Genomic DNA, 17042 nt, shown 5'->3' on the forward strand with positions numbered 1-17042 from the left:
AAAAAATAATAATAGAAGAAGAAGAAGAAAGAATGAAAGAAGTAAAAGATTAAAATTTTAAACTTAGTACCTATATTGCTCTAAATTGCTTTTACATGGGACAATCTTTATTGTGGACTAATTATATTGTTATATAATGAATGATAATTGTTTAGGAGAATTGCAATTGTTGGCAAATACATTTTTTGTTAGCAGATACTATGTAGTGATGATATATTATGCAATACATTATGTAAATACTTAATTTAGAGTAATATTGAAGACTTGTGGTTGACCATAGTAGACAAATGGTTGAAATGTGTGTGTGTGTGTGTGTGTACATACGCTACTGTCTATATATATGAGAAAGATGAGTGGTAGAGATTATGAAAATTTGACAACTAATTAATTTTGATTGTATCTATTGTCAAAATTTTAGATTAATTAGTATGAAAACCAAATTCATTCTTAGTTTTTATTTATAATGATTACATTAGTTAGTTTATATAATATACATGTTTTAAATTATACAAGAAATATTTTAAAAAAATTGCATACCATACACCAGAAAACATTCTCAAGCTCATTTTCAAAGTCGTTATCAAACACTGGAAAATAAGACAGTTTTCTAAAAAATGCTCTTTGGAAAATGAACAATTTTCGAAAAAACGTTAATGCTGAAACAAACAGAGCGTAATAGAAAATGAAATAGAAATATAAATCGATTTGGTTGGTGATCATCAACGAGCAGTAGCTTGAGTATTTTTTTAAAAAAATTTTTAATTTCATTTTTTTTTGTGCTTGAGTCTTTGAAGAGAGAGAAATTTACCTAAATTTTCAATTTGTCATTTAAAAAAAAAAAAAAATTTAATGAAGCCCATACGACATATTAAAAAAAAAATTTAATAAGAGTATTAGTCACATCAATTTTTTTCATCAACTACATAACGATAGGGACCTTTTAGATACAATACCAAAATATTAGGGATTAAATTGACATATTTAAAAGTTTAAGGATGAAATTAACATACATCATAAACATTAAGAACTAAATATGTAATTAATCTGAATTCCTACCGGTGTAAGTATAATAGTAAGACTTCAACTGGGATTGGGATTGCCTTTTGGCGGCTGGTCTGATAATTACATATATATCCCTTGTCTTTCTTTCTTTCTTTCGGTCTTAGGGTTCTTGCATTTGTGTTCGTGTTCCTCACGACTAGTTCTCACAGTTCATCAATATGGGAGCTTCACAACCAAAACAGCCTGAACCGCAAAAGAAGAGAAGAGTCCGAAAAACATCATTCAAGCTGAGAAACCCAACTCTGAAGAAGAAAGCCATGGAACTCTCTGCACTCTGCGACATCCCAGTTTGCGTGATATCTTATGATGCGGCTGAAGGGGCTGATGGCAAAGCTGAGACGTGGCCCGAAAGCCGAGACGACGTGAAAGCCTTGATTCACGACTACAAAAACTACCATGGAGTACATAAGAAATTTTCTCTTGTTAATAAGAAAAAAGGGTACAAGGAAATCAAGAAGAAAGATGTTGATTCCAGCCACGAACACAAACCAGAGGAGTTTAAAAGGGTTTTAGCCATGTGGAAAGCATGGCTTAATGAACAACATGATGAGAAGTCATTGGAGAGTTTTTGGACTTTCTTTGACTCTATGGTTTGTACTATGAACAAGAGGATAGAATTGCTTAGGATGAAAAGGAATAGTAACTATGAGGTGGGAAGTAGTAGCGGTAGTGGTAATAGTGGTAGCAACAATAATAGAATTCTTGAATTTGATTTGAACAACTGAGGATATATATATCACACGCAGTGAGCCTCTGCCTTTAGCCAAGAAGATTTGGTTCCAGAGGTTCAATTTAATTTCAAGCAATTAAGTATTTGTTATTTTATCTTAATTGTTTCAATTTTTTTTTTCTTATTTTCTGATTTTGGGGGCAGTACGTACAGTAGTAGTCTTTTGTGTTGATTCTTGATTTTGTGAGCAATAACAGTAGTCTTTTGTCTCAGTCCGGCCGGTTTCCATTTAAAAAAAAAAAAAATTTAATCGTAGGGTCAGCCTTAAGAAGGTTTAGTTCAGAGATTGGTTGTTATGTTATCTTGATTCAAAGTTTTTCTTCTATTGTTTCTGATTCAATGTGGGTATGTTATGTGGTAGTCTTTTATGTCAATTTGATGCTTGTTATTTCCTTTGAAGTTGGCAATTCCCTATTTGTGAGCTACAATATTGTTTGTTATTCAACGTGGCCAGTACGCTTTTGTTTCAGTTTTATTTCTGATTTTGTTTTAGACAATTATATGTCTACATCTTTATTTTAATTGTAAAATGTAAACAATTGTATACGGTTTGTTTAGTACCTGTTTGTTTTAGCTTTTAGAAGCCAAAACGCACTTTTTGAGAGCAAAAATGAAAGTCAGGCATTTGCTAATGTTTCAAAACGTGCTTTCTCAAAAAAGCTGCATTTTGAAATGCAAAGAATTGAGCCAAAACGTGCGGACGGGTTTGAGGAGCTTTTGAAAATGCAAAAGCGCTTTTGATCAATATTGTAACAAAGTAAAGATGAAGAAAGAGAAAAGCTGTATAAACACAGAGAGAGAAATTGAGAGAAAAGATGAGAAACTTTCTCTAATTGATGTAATGAATGAAACTGTACAAAATATAGGCTTATATACACCTTTGAACCTAAACACCCAAAACAGAGCTTAACAAACTAACCAAAATATAAGGGAATTGGTTACAGCACGTGTAGAGATTAGTTACAACACACGTGTGTTACATTCTGAATTAAATTAACATCTAAACTACATGCCGTTTAGCTACTGATCTAAAATACTTGTAGCTATATGTTGTGTCGTTTAGCTCTTCTTTCCTTTCTTCTTATTCTCTAACCCTTTCTTCTTAACTGCCTGATACTCCCCCTCAAGATGAGACTCAGTACTATGTATGTTTAATACATTCATCTTGGAAATTAGGAACTTCAGTTGTTGACTACTCAATGCTTTGGTAAATAAGTCCGCTGGCTGTGTATGTGTAGGAGTAAAGAACAAATGAATCACCTTTTCTTGCACCTTATCTCTAACCAAATGACAGTCTACTTCTATGTGTTTTGTCCGCTCATGGAAGACAGGGTTCTCACCAATATAAATTGCTGCCTGATTATCACAAAAGAGCATGCTAGGTTGTGGTTGATCAACTTCCAAATCTTTCAATAAAGCTAGCAACCAAGTCATTTCACAAACAGTTAAGGCCATTGCTCTATACTCAGCTTCAGCTGAGGATCTAGAAACTATAAATTGTTTCTTAGATTTCCATGAAACCAATGAGTCTCCTAAGAACACACAAAACCCTGTAGTGGATCTTCTAGTGTCTACACAAGAGGCCCAATCTGCATCTGTGTAAGCCTTTAAATGTAAATCTGATTTTGATGATAGGAGAATGCCTTGACTAGGACATCCTTTAATGTACCGTAATACTTTGTAGGCTGCATCAAGATGTGGTTTTCTAGGCTTAGCCATGAATTGGCTTAGTTTGTGGACTGAATATGTGATACCCGGTCTTGTTAAGGTCAGATATAGCAACCTTCCAACTAATCTTCTATAAACACCAGGATCAGCCAATAAATCTCCTTGATACTTGCTTAGATTTAAGTTTTGTTCCATTGGCACTTTGCTGGGATTACAACCTATCATATCAGCATCTTTAAGAACCCCTAGTGCATACTTCCTTTGGCATAATGAAATTCCCTTCTCTGATTTAGCCACCTCAAGACCAAGAAAGTATTTCAAATTACTAAGATCTTTCAACTTAAACTCATGATTCAAAAAGGTTTTGAGATCTTCAACTACTTGAACATCATTACTTGCAATAAGAATGTCATCAACATAAACTAGCAATGCTATAAAAGTCTGATTAAACTTCTTAGTGAATAAAGAGTAATCAGATTTTGATTGCTTGAAACCATATTTCAAAATGGTTGTAGAAAACTTGGAGTACCACTGCCTTGATGCCTGCTTGAGACCATACAAAGATTTGTTAAGCTTGCAAACTAGGTTCTCCCCCTTGCTGTGAAATCCCTGAGGCAATTGCATATATACTTCTTCATGAAGATCACCATTAAGAAAAGCATTGTTCACATCAAGCTAAACCAAATGCCAACCTCTCACAGCAGAAATTGCAAGCAAATTTTTGACAGTAGTGAGTTTAGCAATAGGGGAAAAGGTGTCAGTGAAGTCTAAACCAGCTTGTTGAGTGAAACCCTTGGCAACAAGCCTAGCTTTGTATCTGTCCAAGGAGCCATCAGCATTATATTTAACCCTATAAACTCATTTACACCCAATAACCCTTTTATGAGGAGGTAATGGAGTAATGGTCCAGGTCTGATTTGCTTCCAAAGCAGCAATTTCAGATGCCATAGCATCCTGCCAATTATGATCCTTGATTGCCTCATGGTAAGATGTAGGTTCAAGAATGGCAGAAATGAGAGAACAAAAATGGGCATAATTGGAGGACAATTTGGAGGAATTAAGGTAATTGGATAAGGGAAAGGGTGTACCTGACTTGTTGGCGGAAAGAGAAGGGAGATTATCACTGACAATTGTGTTGCACTTAAAATCATTCAAGTATGCAGGTGGTTTAAACACCCTAGAAGACTTTCTTAGAGGGACAGAAGATGGAATGGTAGAAGGAATGACAAGTGGGATAGATTGAGAGGGATTAGAAGCTGTTGAATCTGTAGAATTCTCAATAGGTAAATCTGCAGAAGCTAGAATAGAACTCTCAACAGGTAAACTATCTAAAGGAATAGTAGGATTAAAGGGAACATTAGGAGTGGAAAGGTTATCAGAAATAGGAACCTATGGAACTGAAGCAGGAGTATTAAAGGTAGGAAAATCAAATAAGGAAGCAGGTGGTTAAGCCACTGAAGGAAAAAGGTGAGGTAAAGGTATGCTAGTGAGAGAGAGAAGGAATGGGAAGGTGAAATGAAAGGAAACACAATCTCAAGAAAATGGACATCCCTAGATACAAAAAGTCTTTGGGTAGTTAAATCAAGTAACTTGTAACCTTTAACACCAAAGGGGTAACTAAGAAAAACACAAGAAGATGATCTAGGATCAAATTTTGATCTGTTATGGGATAAAGTGAAGGCAAAACAAAGGCAACCAAAAACTTTCAAATGAACAAAGGAAGGAGGTTTGCCATAGAGTTTTTCAAAAGGAGTTTTCTGGTTCAAGATTTTAGAAGGCAATTTATTGATGATGTGGACAGCAGTCAACACAAATTCACCCCAATAGGAAATAGGAACATTATATTGAAACTTCAATGCCCTTACAATGCTTAAAATGTGCTGGTGTTTCCTCTCCACAACTGAGTTTTGTTGTGGAGTCGCAACACATGAATGTTGGTGAATGATGCCTTTGTTGCATAAAAATATTTCAAGAAAAATTCAGGGTCATTGTCAGTTCTAATGATCTTAATATTGGCATGAAAATGTGTATTTATCATGTTATAGAATGAAATCAGCAAAGATCTAGTATCAGCTTTTGATTTCATAAGATAAACCCAAGTGGATCTTGTGGCATCATCCACAATGGTAAGAAAGTATTTGAAACCATCATGAGTGAGCTTGGCAAATGGTCCCCAAACATCACAATGGATCAAATCAAAAGGATTATTTGAAATATGATTAAAAGATGGAAATGGAAGTCTTTTCTGTTTTGCAATTGGACAAAGAACACAGTTTTTATTACTATGAAAAGTACGTACATCAGGAATATAACTGTGTAAAGCATGAAACTTATTATCAGAGGCATGTCCTAACCTCATGTGCCAAAGATAAGGCTTGGTAACACTAGGAATTGACATGGAATCTGACATAGAATTAACAAAATATTGAAAAACAGACTCAAGAGTTGAATAAGCTGCTGAAACAGACTTGCAAGAGGATGTAGTGTGCAGCAAGTACAAATTGTCATGTAATTCACCCACTCCAATCATTTTCCAACAAGTAAGGTCCTGAATAAAGCACAAATTGGAGAGAAAAACAAGGCAACATGAAAGAGTTTTGGTTAATTGGCTGATAGAAATCAAATTGAAAGTGAAAGAGGGAACATAGAGTACATTTTCAAGTTTCAAGGTTGAAGTAACCTTAATTGTACCTATATGTGTAATAGTGACTTTTTCACCATTAGGCAATTGAACAAATGTGGAAATGGAACTAGTGATATGTGTAAACAAAGATAAGGAATGAACTATGTGGCCTGTGGCTCCAGTATCAAGAATACATACATCAGTACCATAAGCAATTTTATTGACAGGATTGACAACAAAAACTGAATGATGCAAATCTAAGGAAACAAAATCTGACCAAGTATTACACACATTACCTAAAAGAGCAGAATTGGCTGAGTGTAATGCATCATTAGCACCACCAAATGTGGATGCATGAGAGCTGAGCATTAAGATCAGTTGCTGATACTGCTCTGAAGTGAAAGGAAAGGAATTGACCTGTTGAATACCAAAATTACCAGAACTGCCTTGATCATCTTCAATCAAGACTTGATTGGCTATAGCCACTCTGCCTTTTTGCTTGTAACCGGGAGGAAATCCTACCAATTTGTAGCATTTCTCCACAACATGACCAAGCTTCCCACAGTGACTACACACAGGCCTCCCTTTTGCATTGATTCCTTTGATATTCTTGTTATTCCCTAGATATGAATTTCCTTGATTAAACCCTTGATTCTTGACTGCAAGAGCAGTTGATTCAACTGAAGAAGCAACAGTAAAACCCGAATACCTTTGCCTTTCCTCTTGAATCACTAAAGAAAATGCCTTATCAATGGAAGGACTAGGCTTCATCATGAGTATTTGTGTTATGACTTGAGAATAAGAATCATCCAAGCCATTTAAGAACTGCATGAGAGAATCTTGATGCTGAAAGGTTGTGATTTTATCATTCACACCACACGTACACTTTCCACATGAGCAACAAGGCAAAGGCCTGAAATTCAATAGTTGATCCCAGGCAGCTTGAAGACCAATAAAGAAACCTGTTACTGTAGCAGCACCTTGCATCATAGTTGAGATTTGCTTTTGAAGTTGAGAGATCCTTGGTCCATTGGCTTGAGAGAATCGTTTCTTGAGAGTATTCCATACTTCGAATGCAGTGTCTTTGTAAATCAAACTAGCAGTAAGGTGAGGAGAAACTGAATTCAAGATCCCAGAGGAGATCATTGAATTGCATTTGGACCAAGCTTGCTTCTCTAGTGCTGTGATTGCCATTGATGTATTAACAGAACCATCAACAAATCCAAGTTTGCTTTTGGCATCCAAAGCCATTCTCATTGCTCTGGACCACATAGGGTAGTTATCCTCAGTTAATGGTTGAGTAACGTGAATTGCACTTGGTGTTTCACCATGATGCAAGAAAAATGGACTTCGTGGATCTTCCATTGGAGTTAATTCTCGCTGAGAAGAGGAAGTTGAACCAATTTGAGTAGCCTGAGTATTCAATGCCATTGAAGAAGGCTCGAGCTCTGATACCATGTAACAAAGTAAAGATGAAGAAAGAGAAAAGTTGTATGAACACAGAGAGAGAAATTGAGAGAAAAGATGAGAAACTTTCTCTAATTGATGTAATGAATGAACCTGTACAGAATATAGGCTTATATACACCTCTGAACCTAAACACCCAAAACAGAGCTTAACAAACTAACCAAAATATAAGGGAATTAGTTACAGCACGTGTAGAGATTAGTTACAACACACGTGTGTTACATTCTGAATTAAATTAACATCTAAACTACATGCCGTTTAGCTACTGATCTAAAATACTTGTAGCTATATGTTGTGTCGTTTAGCTCTTCTTTCCTTTCTTCTTATTCTTTGACCCTTTCTTCTTAACTGCCTGATAAATATTACCGTTGGAAATGCAAGAAATTAATAACCCAAATAACCATCATCTCACTAACCACAAAATACACTGAAAACTGAAAAAACAAACATAGGAAATAATAGCTACAATATGCCAGAACCTCCACTGCCAATCTCACTCTCAACAACCCATTCTAAATATTCTAACATGGCTGAGGTTAAGTAACGAGGAGGAGCTCTGATGCATCAATCTAACTTCAATTCCCATTTGGTTTTCGGGTTATGAAGAGAGAGCGGTATTGAAGATTTTTGATGAAATTAAGAGAAATCACCTGTGAAGATCAAGGTGAAGAAGTGCATGGGGGTGGGTTGTGTGTGGTTGAATTTAGAGAAAAAGAAAAGAATAAAGAAGATCAAGGTGAAGAAGTGTGTGGGTGTGGGCTGTGTGGCTGAACGTGTGGAGGAAAGTAGAGAAAGAGAAAAAGAAAGAAGACAAAAGGTGAAGGGTTGGCTCTTGTGGCTGAGGTAAAATGGAAGGAAAAAAACGAAAAAGAAAAAGAAAAGGGAAATGGGTTGGTTTGGTGTGGGGGCGTGCCAATATATATATTAAAATAATAGAATATATTTGAGTAACTCAAGTTCACAATATTATGAAAATTTATTGTGAAAATATCGTGGACATAACACTTTTTGAAAAATGAAATGTTAAAGATAAATATTTTTTTTTACAAAATCTTTTATTAAGAGAGTCATTTATTATTAACATGAAGTAATTATTATTATTATTATTATTAAGAAGAAGAAGAAGTTGATACTAAGTATGAAATAAACTCCCTTATATATATATATATATATATATACATTTTGTCATTTTTGGTAATTTACCACTCAAATCACAATTTTTATAAGTGCTAGCCAAACACTCAGTTTTTTCAAAAAACACTTTTTAACAACTTTTACGAAACACTCAACTTTTTCTTTTTTGACATCCAATACGATAGAAATTTTATTAATGTGGAAAATTCAGTACAAATACACAATGACCCCCAGTGAACAGTGTTGGGGTTTAAAAATAAAACAGATACAACATTGCAGCAACAGAGCCCGATACAAAATATGTAGCAGAAATAGAAAAAATACCGTTGGCTTTTTACTGCAGAGCCATGAGGCGTTGGTACTCCTCCAGCAGTCTGCAAGCAACATCGACAATTGCTTTTGGTTGGAGTTGGACATGCTCAAAGTAAAACTTGTTTCTTGCATTCCAAATCGACCACGCCGTAGTTGCCCACTGCTCAAGTTCTTGTTGGGTACACAACTGTCTGAATAATTGGAAAAAGTCATCGGCCATGTTTCTGCATTTCCAGATTCGGCTACTTATTAGTGCCCACACATTTTGTGCAAATGGGCATTCCCGTAAGATGTGGCTTGTATTCTCGGACTAGTGATGACAGATATCACATCTGGTATCCACTCAAACTCGGCGTCTATGGAGATTTTCCCTGGTTGGAAGACAATTTGACCAAGCTCTCCATAAAAACATTCGGACTTTGGGTGGTACTTTGAGTGCCTAGATTTCGCTCCAAACAGGCTTATAGGCACGGCTTAAAGAGTGTTCTGCCCATGGTTGCTTATTCAAGTGGAGTGCAAGCCGATAAGCTATTTTAACAGTGAATTTCGCAGCTGCATTTTCTATCCAAGTCAACAAGTCCAGAGAGTTGAGGCAGTCCAACGGTACTGCCAGAATTTCCTGCCTTGTCCAAATTAGCTTTTTCAAAAAGTCCAGTTTCATACCGCACTTTTTGAAAACCTCACTTTTTCAAAAAGCCCAGTTTCAAAAAGTTGAACCAAACTTATCCTTTGTCTACAACATAAAGTGAATATGAATAGTAAATTTAAAACATAATTGTTCTTTTTTTATTTAATGCTTGTCATTTTTGTTTTACTTTGGAAATCCCCTAACTTGTGAGCTATAGGTTTTGTGGTACTGTAGTATGCTCATGCTGGTAATCAATTATAGCCACAATATAAACGATTCCCATTGAACCTTCCGATTCCAATTTTAATTTTATGCTCCATATTCACATCAATTAGGGTTGTGCATTTTGTCAGGTCAATAATTTGTTATTATAATATTTCATTGTGTTGGAATTTTAAAAAAAAAAAATTATATCTTAATTTTTTATTATTAGTAGTAGAATTATGTTTTTTTTTAATAAAAAAAACTAGTATTATGCGAGTATGATGCATGAATTTACTTATGATTATATGTAAATAAATTGAAATTATATTAATAATTAGTAAGCCACTTGACACCTAAATAAAGTTATAGTTTTAGGTAAAATAAAATAAATATATTAGTAACTAATGAGTCACATGATAACCAAAAATTCACCTGAGACCATAACATGATCACAAAAAATTCACCAAAACATAAACCACACCATCGTTAAAAAAAAAATAATAAATAAATAAATTTGAACGTAGAATTTAATCTAAAATATTTAAAGAGATTGATTTTTTAATTTATTTAAACCTGAACAATTGAGCTAGATTAAACACGTACGTGGGGTCAACCCTACAAACCAAAAGCAAGCTCCACACAGCATAAAATGGAAAGGCTAAACAAGCTCTATGCATTATAGTTCTATTTCTTAGCTTCTCTACTGGTTTTTTGACTTAACCATTGAAGCCTTCTTGGAGGTGGCCTTGGTTGATTTGAGGTCTTCTTCTTTAACGTGTGACTAGCTTTGTCAAGTAATTCATCACATGCCATTCTCGAAGTAGAAATTTTGATGCGGTTCCATTATCTCTCAAATTTCTCCCACCTACAAAACCCACATATGAACCTAGGAGAAATGGATGATTACTTTGTTCAAATGAAGCATATCAAAAACTTATAATCGATGCGTGGATGTGTCTCATGGACAAACTACATCATAATTAATATTGAGACATGTTTGTAAGAATATTAGTATTGGCATAGTTAAATTTTTAGTCAAATCCTAAGTTATAACTTAAAGAAGATAATTTTTCAATAATCATTCTCTCATTTCTATTTCTCTATCTACGTACCCACACCGCCACCCACACTTTTTCTCATACCAACTAACCTCCCAAACACGGCAAGGGCGAGGATGGCTTTTCAAAGGAAAGACTTAAGATTAACCATAAGGCTTAAAACAATTCAAAATTCAAGATTCAAAAAGAACAATAGCCCTTCATCCATAATCTAATCCTTATTTCTCTGTACAACAATTTAACAAAAACACAACTCATCTTAACTCAATCAAAGTAAAAATCTCATCTTTCCTACTCCAAGGCACAAATTGTGATCAGGGCATGAATGCAATGATTGTAGAATGTTCCATTGTGAGTTATGTCAAGATGGTTCTCTGATGTGGGGGAGAGAGAGAGCAATAAAACAAAATAAATTAAGATAACTACAAGTTACAATGCTGGTTAGAATCAAGGCTGGCTCAATGTTTTTGGGCACTACAACCAATGTGGACTATGCAACATGTGTTTGAATGATAGATTTAAAATTAGTAGATCTGAATTTTTTCTCTACAAGTCTCTATGTCCTAATAAAAAAACAGATCTAGAATACTTTTCTTGAAAGTTTCCTCCTGTTCTAAAGAGAGTGGATTCATAAAGCTCACTTCAAGAATTAATTTTAGATCTATCATTCAAACACATGTTGCATCTCATCATTGTATGTTAATGGGTACTTAATGATCATTTATAGTCTAGAAGACCGGACTCTATCCCGGCAAGGCGGGTGTCTAACACCTCATCTTGTAACCTAGCCCTCAAACCATAGATCTTAAGTTCGTAGAGTAGTCTTTATTGTTGGTAGATTGTAACTAGGAAACAAGGCTAGGTAATTCTTTTACTAGATTGTAACTAGGAAAAAAAAGCCATGTATAGTTTCTTTCTATCAATTGTATTTTTTTTAGATAAACGAGAACTCGATGTTATTCATGTAACTTTGTATTTTTTTTGGTAATATAAAAAAAAAAGAAAAAAAAAAAAGTGGCGACTTCACATAATCCCAAAAGAGGGGTGCCGATACTTATCTCTTTTGATTGAGAGCACCCAAAAATCCTGGTCTCTCACAATTTTTGTTAAGTGAGTAACGATAGGGACCAAAATGGAACTCTTTTTTCATTTAAGGACTAAAAGCGGTAAAATAAAAAAGTAGGGATCAAAATGGAAATATGGTCAAAATGTAGGAACTAAAAGTGTATTTACGCATTCATTAAAATCACATAAACAACCAGGTGGGTACCGTAGACACTCAATTTTGCACCCATAATTTAATCAAGGAGAATGAATTGAATGACCAATCCATGTACCCCAAAAATCATAATTGCATTACATGCATCAATTTGTTCTTGCATTACATGCATCGTTTTGTCTTTGAATTACATGAATAAATTCATTCATTGAATATCATAAAAATGATCTTGAGATTCTAACGATCGCAGTGGTGTTTCCGTTTATCAAATCAGACTATCGGATTGAAAGATATCGCATAATCAAGTTTGCACGGTTAACATGTATTATATCTAGGTAGAATCGACCACACATGATCAATTTAAATTAATTCTGATTGGTTAAACAATTAAAATTAATTAAATAATTTTGTGATTGGTTGATAATTAGTGTTTAAAATAGGGATGCATGCATGGGAATAAAAGGGATAATTGGATAACAATAAAACTATGGATAATTTGAACTTTATCAAGATTTATTTTAGGGTATTTATCTACAAGATAATTGTCCTTAAATATCCTAAATTATCCAAAAAAGAGATGAAAAATCATAGGCGGAGGATGAAAACGCGTCTAGGTACAAGGATCAGCCAAAAAACCCTAAAAGAGGAGTCCAAACGGCACCCGAACACGAAAGTGCATTCGGAGCCATAGGACCAATTTCCCTAATGTGGGCTTTGGCCCAACAGCCTTCGGGTGACGATTATGCATACCATTTTCGATCTTTTCGTAAAAAGATGCGTCTAGATTCAAACCCTAATCGCCCGTACCTAATTTTTAGAGTCTTCTGGCCTTTATAAATAGAGACCAAACCTCATAATTTAGCACATTTTTTCTACGCTTTGGGAGGCATACGTTTTGGGCCCTCAAATTGCCCATATTTTTTGATCCCTTCTCTGAGTGTTGTTGCTTAAATTAGGGTTTTTAGGTTTCAAAGAGAATTGCATAAATTTCTTTGAACCCTAAAACATCCTCTCAAGAATAAAGAATGCTCATGCAAGAGGTTGTTTCCTTCACCCTTTTTCTTGTGATGTGATGATGCATGTTATATCTCTTTCTTTTTTAAATATCCATAACATGAATGGTAAATTGTTGTTTTGTTAAAGCATGATTGTTTTTTTTTTTTTTTTTTGTTTGTTTGTGATTGTTATAATCTTTTTCTTGAATATCAATAAATCTACATGTGAACAATTATTTTTCTTAAAACAAAACAGATCTGCATCTTTATAAGATGTAGATCTGAATTTTTCTCAATATAAAAACAATTATGCATCTTTATAAGATGTAGATCTGAGTTTTTCTCAATATAAAAACATATCTACATTTTCCTTAGATGTAGATCTAAGTTTTCTCAAACAAAAAGAGATCTGCATCTTTATGAGATGCAGATCTAAATTTTTCTCAAATCAAAATTGATTTGCATCTTTCTTAAGATGCAAATCTGATTTTCTTAATACATGCAAATTGTTGAAATAAAGAAAGAGATTGTGTATTATTGTGTTTGTGTTTATTTTAATTCATGATTGCATAAATTTGGATTGTGAGTGAAACTCTCTTCTTAAAAAATCTTTTTCATTCTTTGTAAAACATATAACAAAACAGATTTGAATTTTTGTCATCAAAAATCATTTTTTTAAATATAACAAAACAGATCTAAATTTTTGTTATCAAAAATCACTTTTTTAAATATAACAAAACAGATCTGAATTTTAGTCATCAAAAATTACTTTTTTTTAATACTACAAAACAAATCTGATATTTTGACAAATCAAAAATCATTTTTTTTTATACTACAAAACAGATCTGATATTTTGACAAATCAAAATCATTTTTTTAATCATTAAAACAAATCTAATTTTTTTAAAAAAAAAAAAAAAAGCCAAAGAGGAGATTTCATTCATAAATAAATTTTTGTGATTTAATTTTTCATTCACATGTTCAACATATCATTCATGACATGCATAAGAAAGTACATTGGTCACAAGAGTCTAGAAGACCAGACTTTGTATGGGCGGAATGGGTGTCTAACACCTTCCCATTTCGTAACCTAGCCTCCGGATTTAGGTTTTTGGTTTAGTAGATCTAGACTTGTCTTCATTTGTTTTGGGTAGAATGTAACTAGGACAACAAGCCATGTAAATATTTGGTAGATTGTAACTAGGACCCAAAGCTATGTAACTTTTTAATTTTCTTTCAGATATGTGATTTTATTCAATCAATGAATGGAATTATTCAATCATGTATTTTGTAATTAGTATTTTTTTCTTATTTTTTTGTATAAAGAAAAATAAGTGACGACTCTATACCATTTAACCAAAAGAGAGGTGCCTTAAAAGGTACATGAATCTCTTTTTTTGGGGGACGCTTTTCATCGAGCTCTCTCACAAGCATTATCCAAATTATTATTCAAGTTTTTGATGTGATAACTCATGAGAGATCTTTTCATGCAATAACTAATCAAAGATCTTATAGATGGGGTTTCCTATTTTGTCTACAACCAAAATCTAATTTTTCTATAGAAAATAGATTTGTACATAACGTGTCTAGGGGAGAAACCTAGAATGCTAATAGACCAATTTTCCTTTTGTACAACACATAACCTGTAAAAAAGGAGAAAAGCTAAGACTAAATAAATAATATTTTTAAGCTTTTGTACAATACATAAAAAATAGAAAGGTCTATAGAGTATAAACCAAAAAAAAAAAAAAAAGTAATAGGCTAAAGGATAAGTATTGACTAGATGATAGTAAAGTATCATGTATTCAGCTTTAAAAAAATAAAATAAAATAAAATAAAATAATAAAATAATAAAAAAAAGAAGAAGAAGAGGAAGACAGTAAGGTCCCGGATAAAAATAAAAATTTTAAGCTCTTTCATTCATACCCAACTAGCAAGAACAACAATAAAAGAGAGAAAACTTTGCAATAATAGAAACAACAACAACAAAAAGAAAGTAGAGTAAATAAAGGCCAACCGGAAGAGCAGTTAACATACCAATACCATACACTAATTGACGAACAGCTACAAAGAAATTTAGAAAAATGAATCAAGATGGATAGTGGCAAGGAAAGTAGCGGGCAATGGGGAGGTTTGATTCCATCAAGAATCAAGATGTGGAGAGAAAAATGTGTTTTTATTTGTTTTTTACTTTTATTTTTAGATAGAGTCGTTTTCTTTCTCTTGGAGAAGTTGAGAATAAGTATTGAATAGGTATTAAAATGAAGAGTCTCTTCACCTTCTGGTATGGGAGAGTGGAGAATTTTTACTCTTAAATTGCAGTAGATATTGTGGAAATTATTGTGTATTCTCGGAGTACCATAAATGCGTACTCCCTCATCTCACATGAATGGTGGGTCTCACTAATTAAATTCATGGTGGGACCCACCATTCATGTGAGAGGAAGGAGTACACATTTATGATACTCCAGAAGTACCTAATAATTTTTCACAGTATTTAAAAAGTGTGTAATTTTTTTTTAATGAAAAAAATAGCTTTATTAATTAAAACTTTTTACGGATAGTGCATTCTAGGGGCCTTATTATTTTTTTTTTTTCGGATAAGTAAGAGGAACTTAATTATATTTTGTTGGGTAATAGAGGGGCTTTCTTTCATTTGAGGGCGTCAAACCATTGCCTTAGTGGCCTATAGGGTTGAGCCGTCCTTGGTTAGAATTGCATTAACAGTGTAATTAGCATGCATTTTGCCTAATGGTAAACTAACCTAATGTGGACTAATTTTTTGTATTTCAGCAAAATTTTAGCCGGATTGATTAGATGGTTAATCCAATGCTAATTTCCCTAAGAAGATGATTGGGTGTGTGAATGTGCCCGCAAAAATGGGAACTACTGGAAGACTTTCTTGCATTTATACAATTGCCTCCCAAGCTTAATCCTATTGTAATCTTTTTGAATTAGAAAATTCTAGCCACTAACTCAAACCCACACCTAAACATGGAAAAAGGGTCGAGATTTGTTGACTTGACCCGAATCCAAATTTTTAACCTGAATAATAAACAAGTTGACACGTGACCTAACTTGTTTTTTGCAGGTCAACCTGACATGATTTGGCTAACTCGTGACAAGACCCCTTTTAAAAAAAAAAAACATTTTTTTGGATTAAAAAATAATACAAGACATTATTGGTTTAATTATTTGCTTTGAACTTTATCTAGCTACATGCAAACAATTGAAATATGAATGATTGAGGCATTCTCTTTCTTGAAAACGCGATAAGTAAAAAATTTTATATATCAAATAACAAAGTACATGGCAAGATAATTGGGTTGTAGTAGAGTTAAAAACATATATTAGCTTTGCCACTCTTTCCTTTAATATTTCATTTTCCTTTGATGATGGGTTTTATTGGTCTAACCATGATTTGCTTCTCAACTGTTTTTGCAGATAAAAGCCACGTAGCGCCCCGCCTCAATTTAGTCAATGTTGCAGACCTCAACAGAGTCCTAAGGTTCGAGGTGTTCGTGAGTGAGGACAGGTAGTTGAGAGCGGTCCACCTCATTTTGGACTTCGAACCAATCTCGGACAACTTTTAAGAAGTGGGCCACGCGATCAGGGCAGGTGACCTTAGGCTCTGTAGGATAGACGTCTCTATACCTGGGTTCCTTGCCCGAGAGGACGTTGTGCCTGTTGAGCTGCCTCTCATTTTTGCTCTACCTAAAGTAGCGGTTCCAAGGGAAGAAACTAATTCCTCATGCCTCTCACTCGAGGAGGAGATAAACTAATTCTAACTTAAGGAAGAAGGAGAGGTGCGGGCAGATCCCATTGAGATCTTAGACACTGAGGGTGAGATTGATAGAACTTTAGGTGTTCGCACCCCAGGTCTCATATTTGCAAAAATAGATGACAACTCCCAGGAGGAAGAAGAAGGGATGTCATTCAATCCG

The 17042-nt window shown here is 34.0% G+C and overlaps 1 protein-coding gene across 1 annotated transcript; it reads left to right on the forward strand.

The window, feature by feature from the left end:
• Positions 1 to 1201: 1201 nt before the first annotated feature.
• On the forward strand, positions 1202 to 1787 carry LOC126729064 (agamous-like MADS-box protein AGL53). Its single transcript, XM_050434806.1, has one exon. The coding sequence runs from the start codon at positions 1221 to 1223 to the stop codon at positions 1785 to 1787; it is 567 nt and encodes a 188-aa protein (XP_050290763.1). The 5' UTR covers positions 1202 to 1220.
• Positions 1788 to 17042: the final 15255 nt, after the last annotated feature.

This window comes from Quercus robur, chromosome 5 (assembly GCF_932294415.1).
Source record: "Quercus robur chromosome 5, dhQueRobu3.1, whole genome shotgun sequence".
In the NCBI taxonomy this organism is placed as follows: domain Eukaryota; kingdom Viridiplantae; phylum Streptophyta; class Magnoliopsida; order Fagales; family Fagaceae; genus Quercus; species Quercus robur.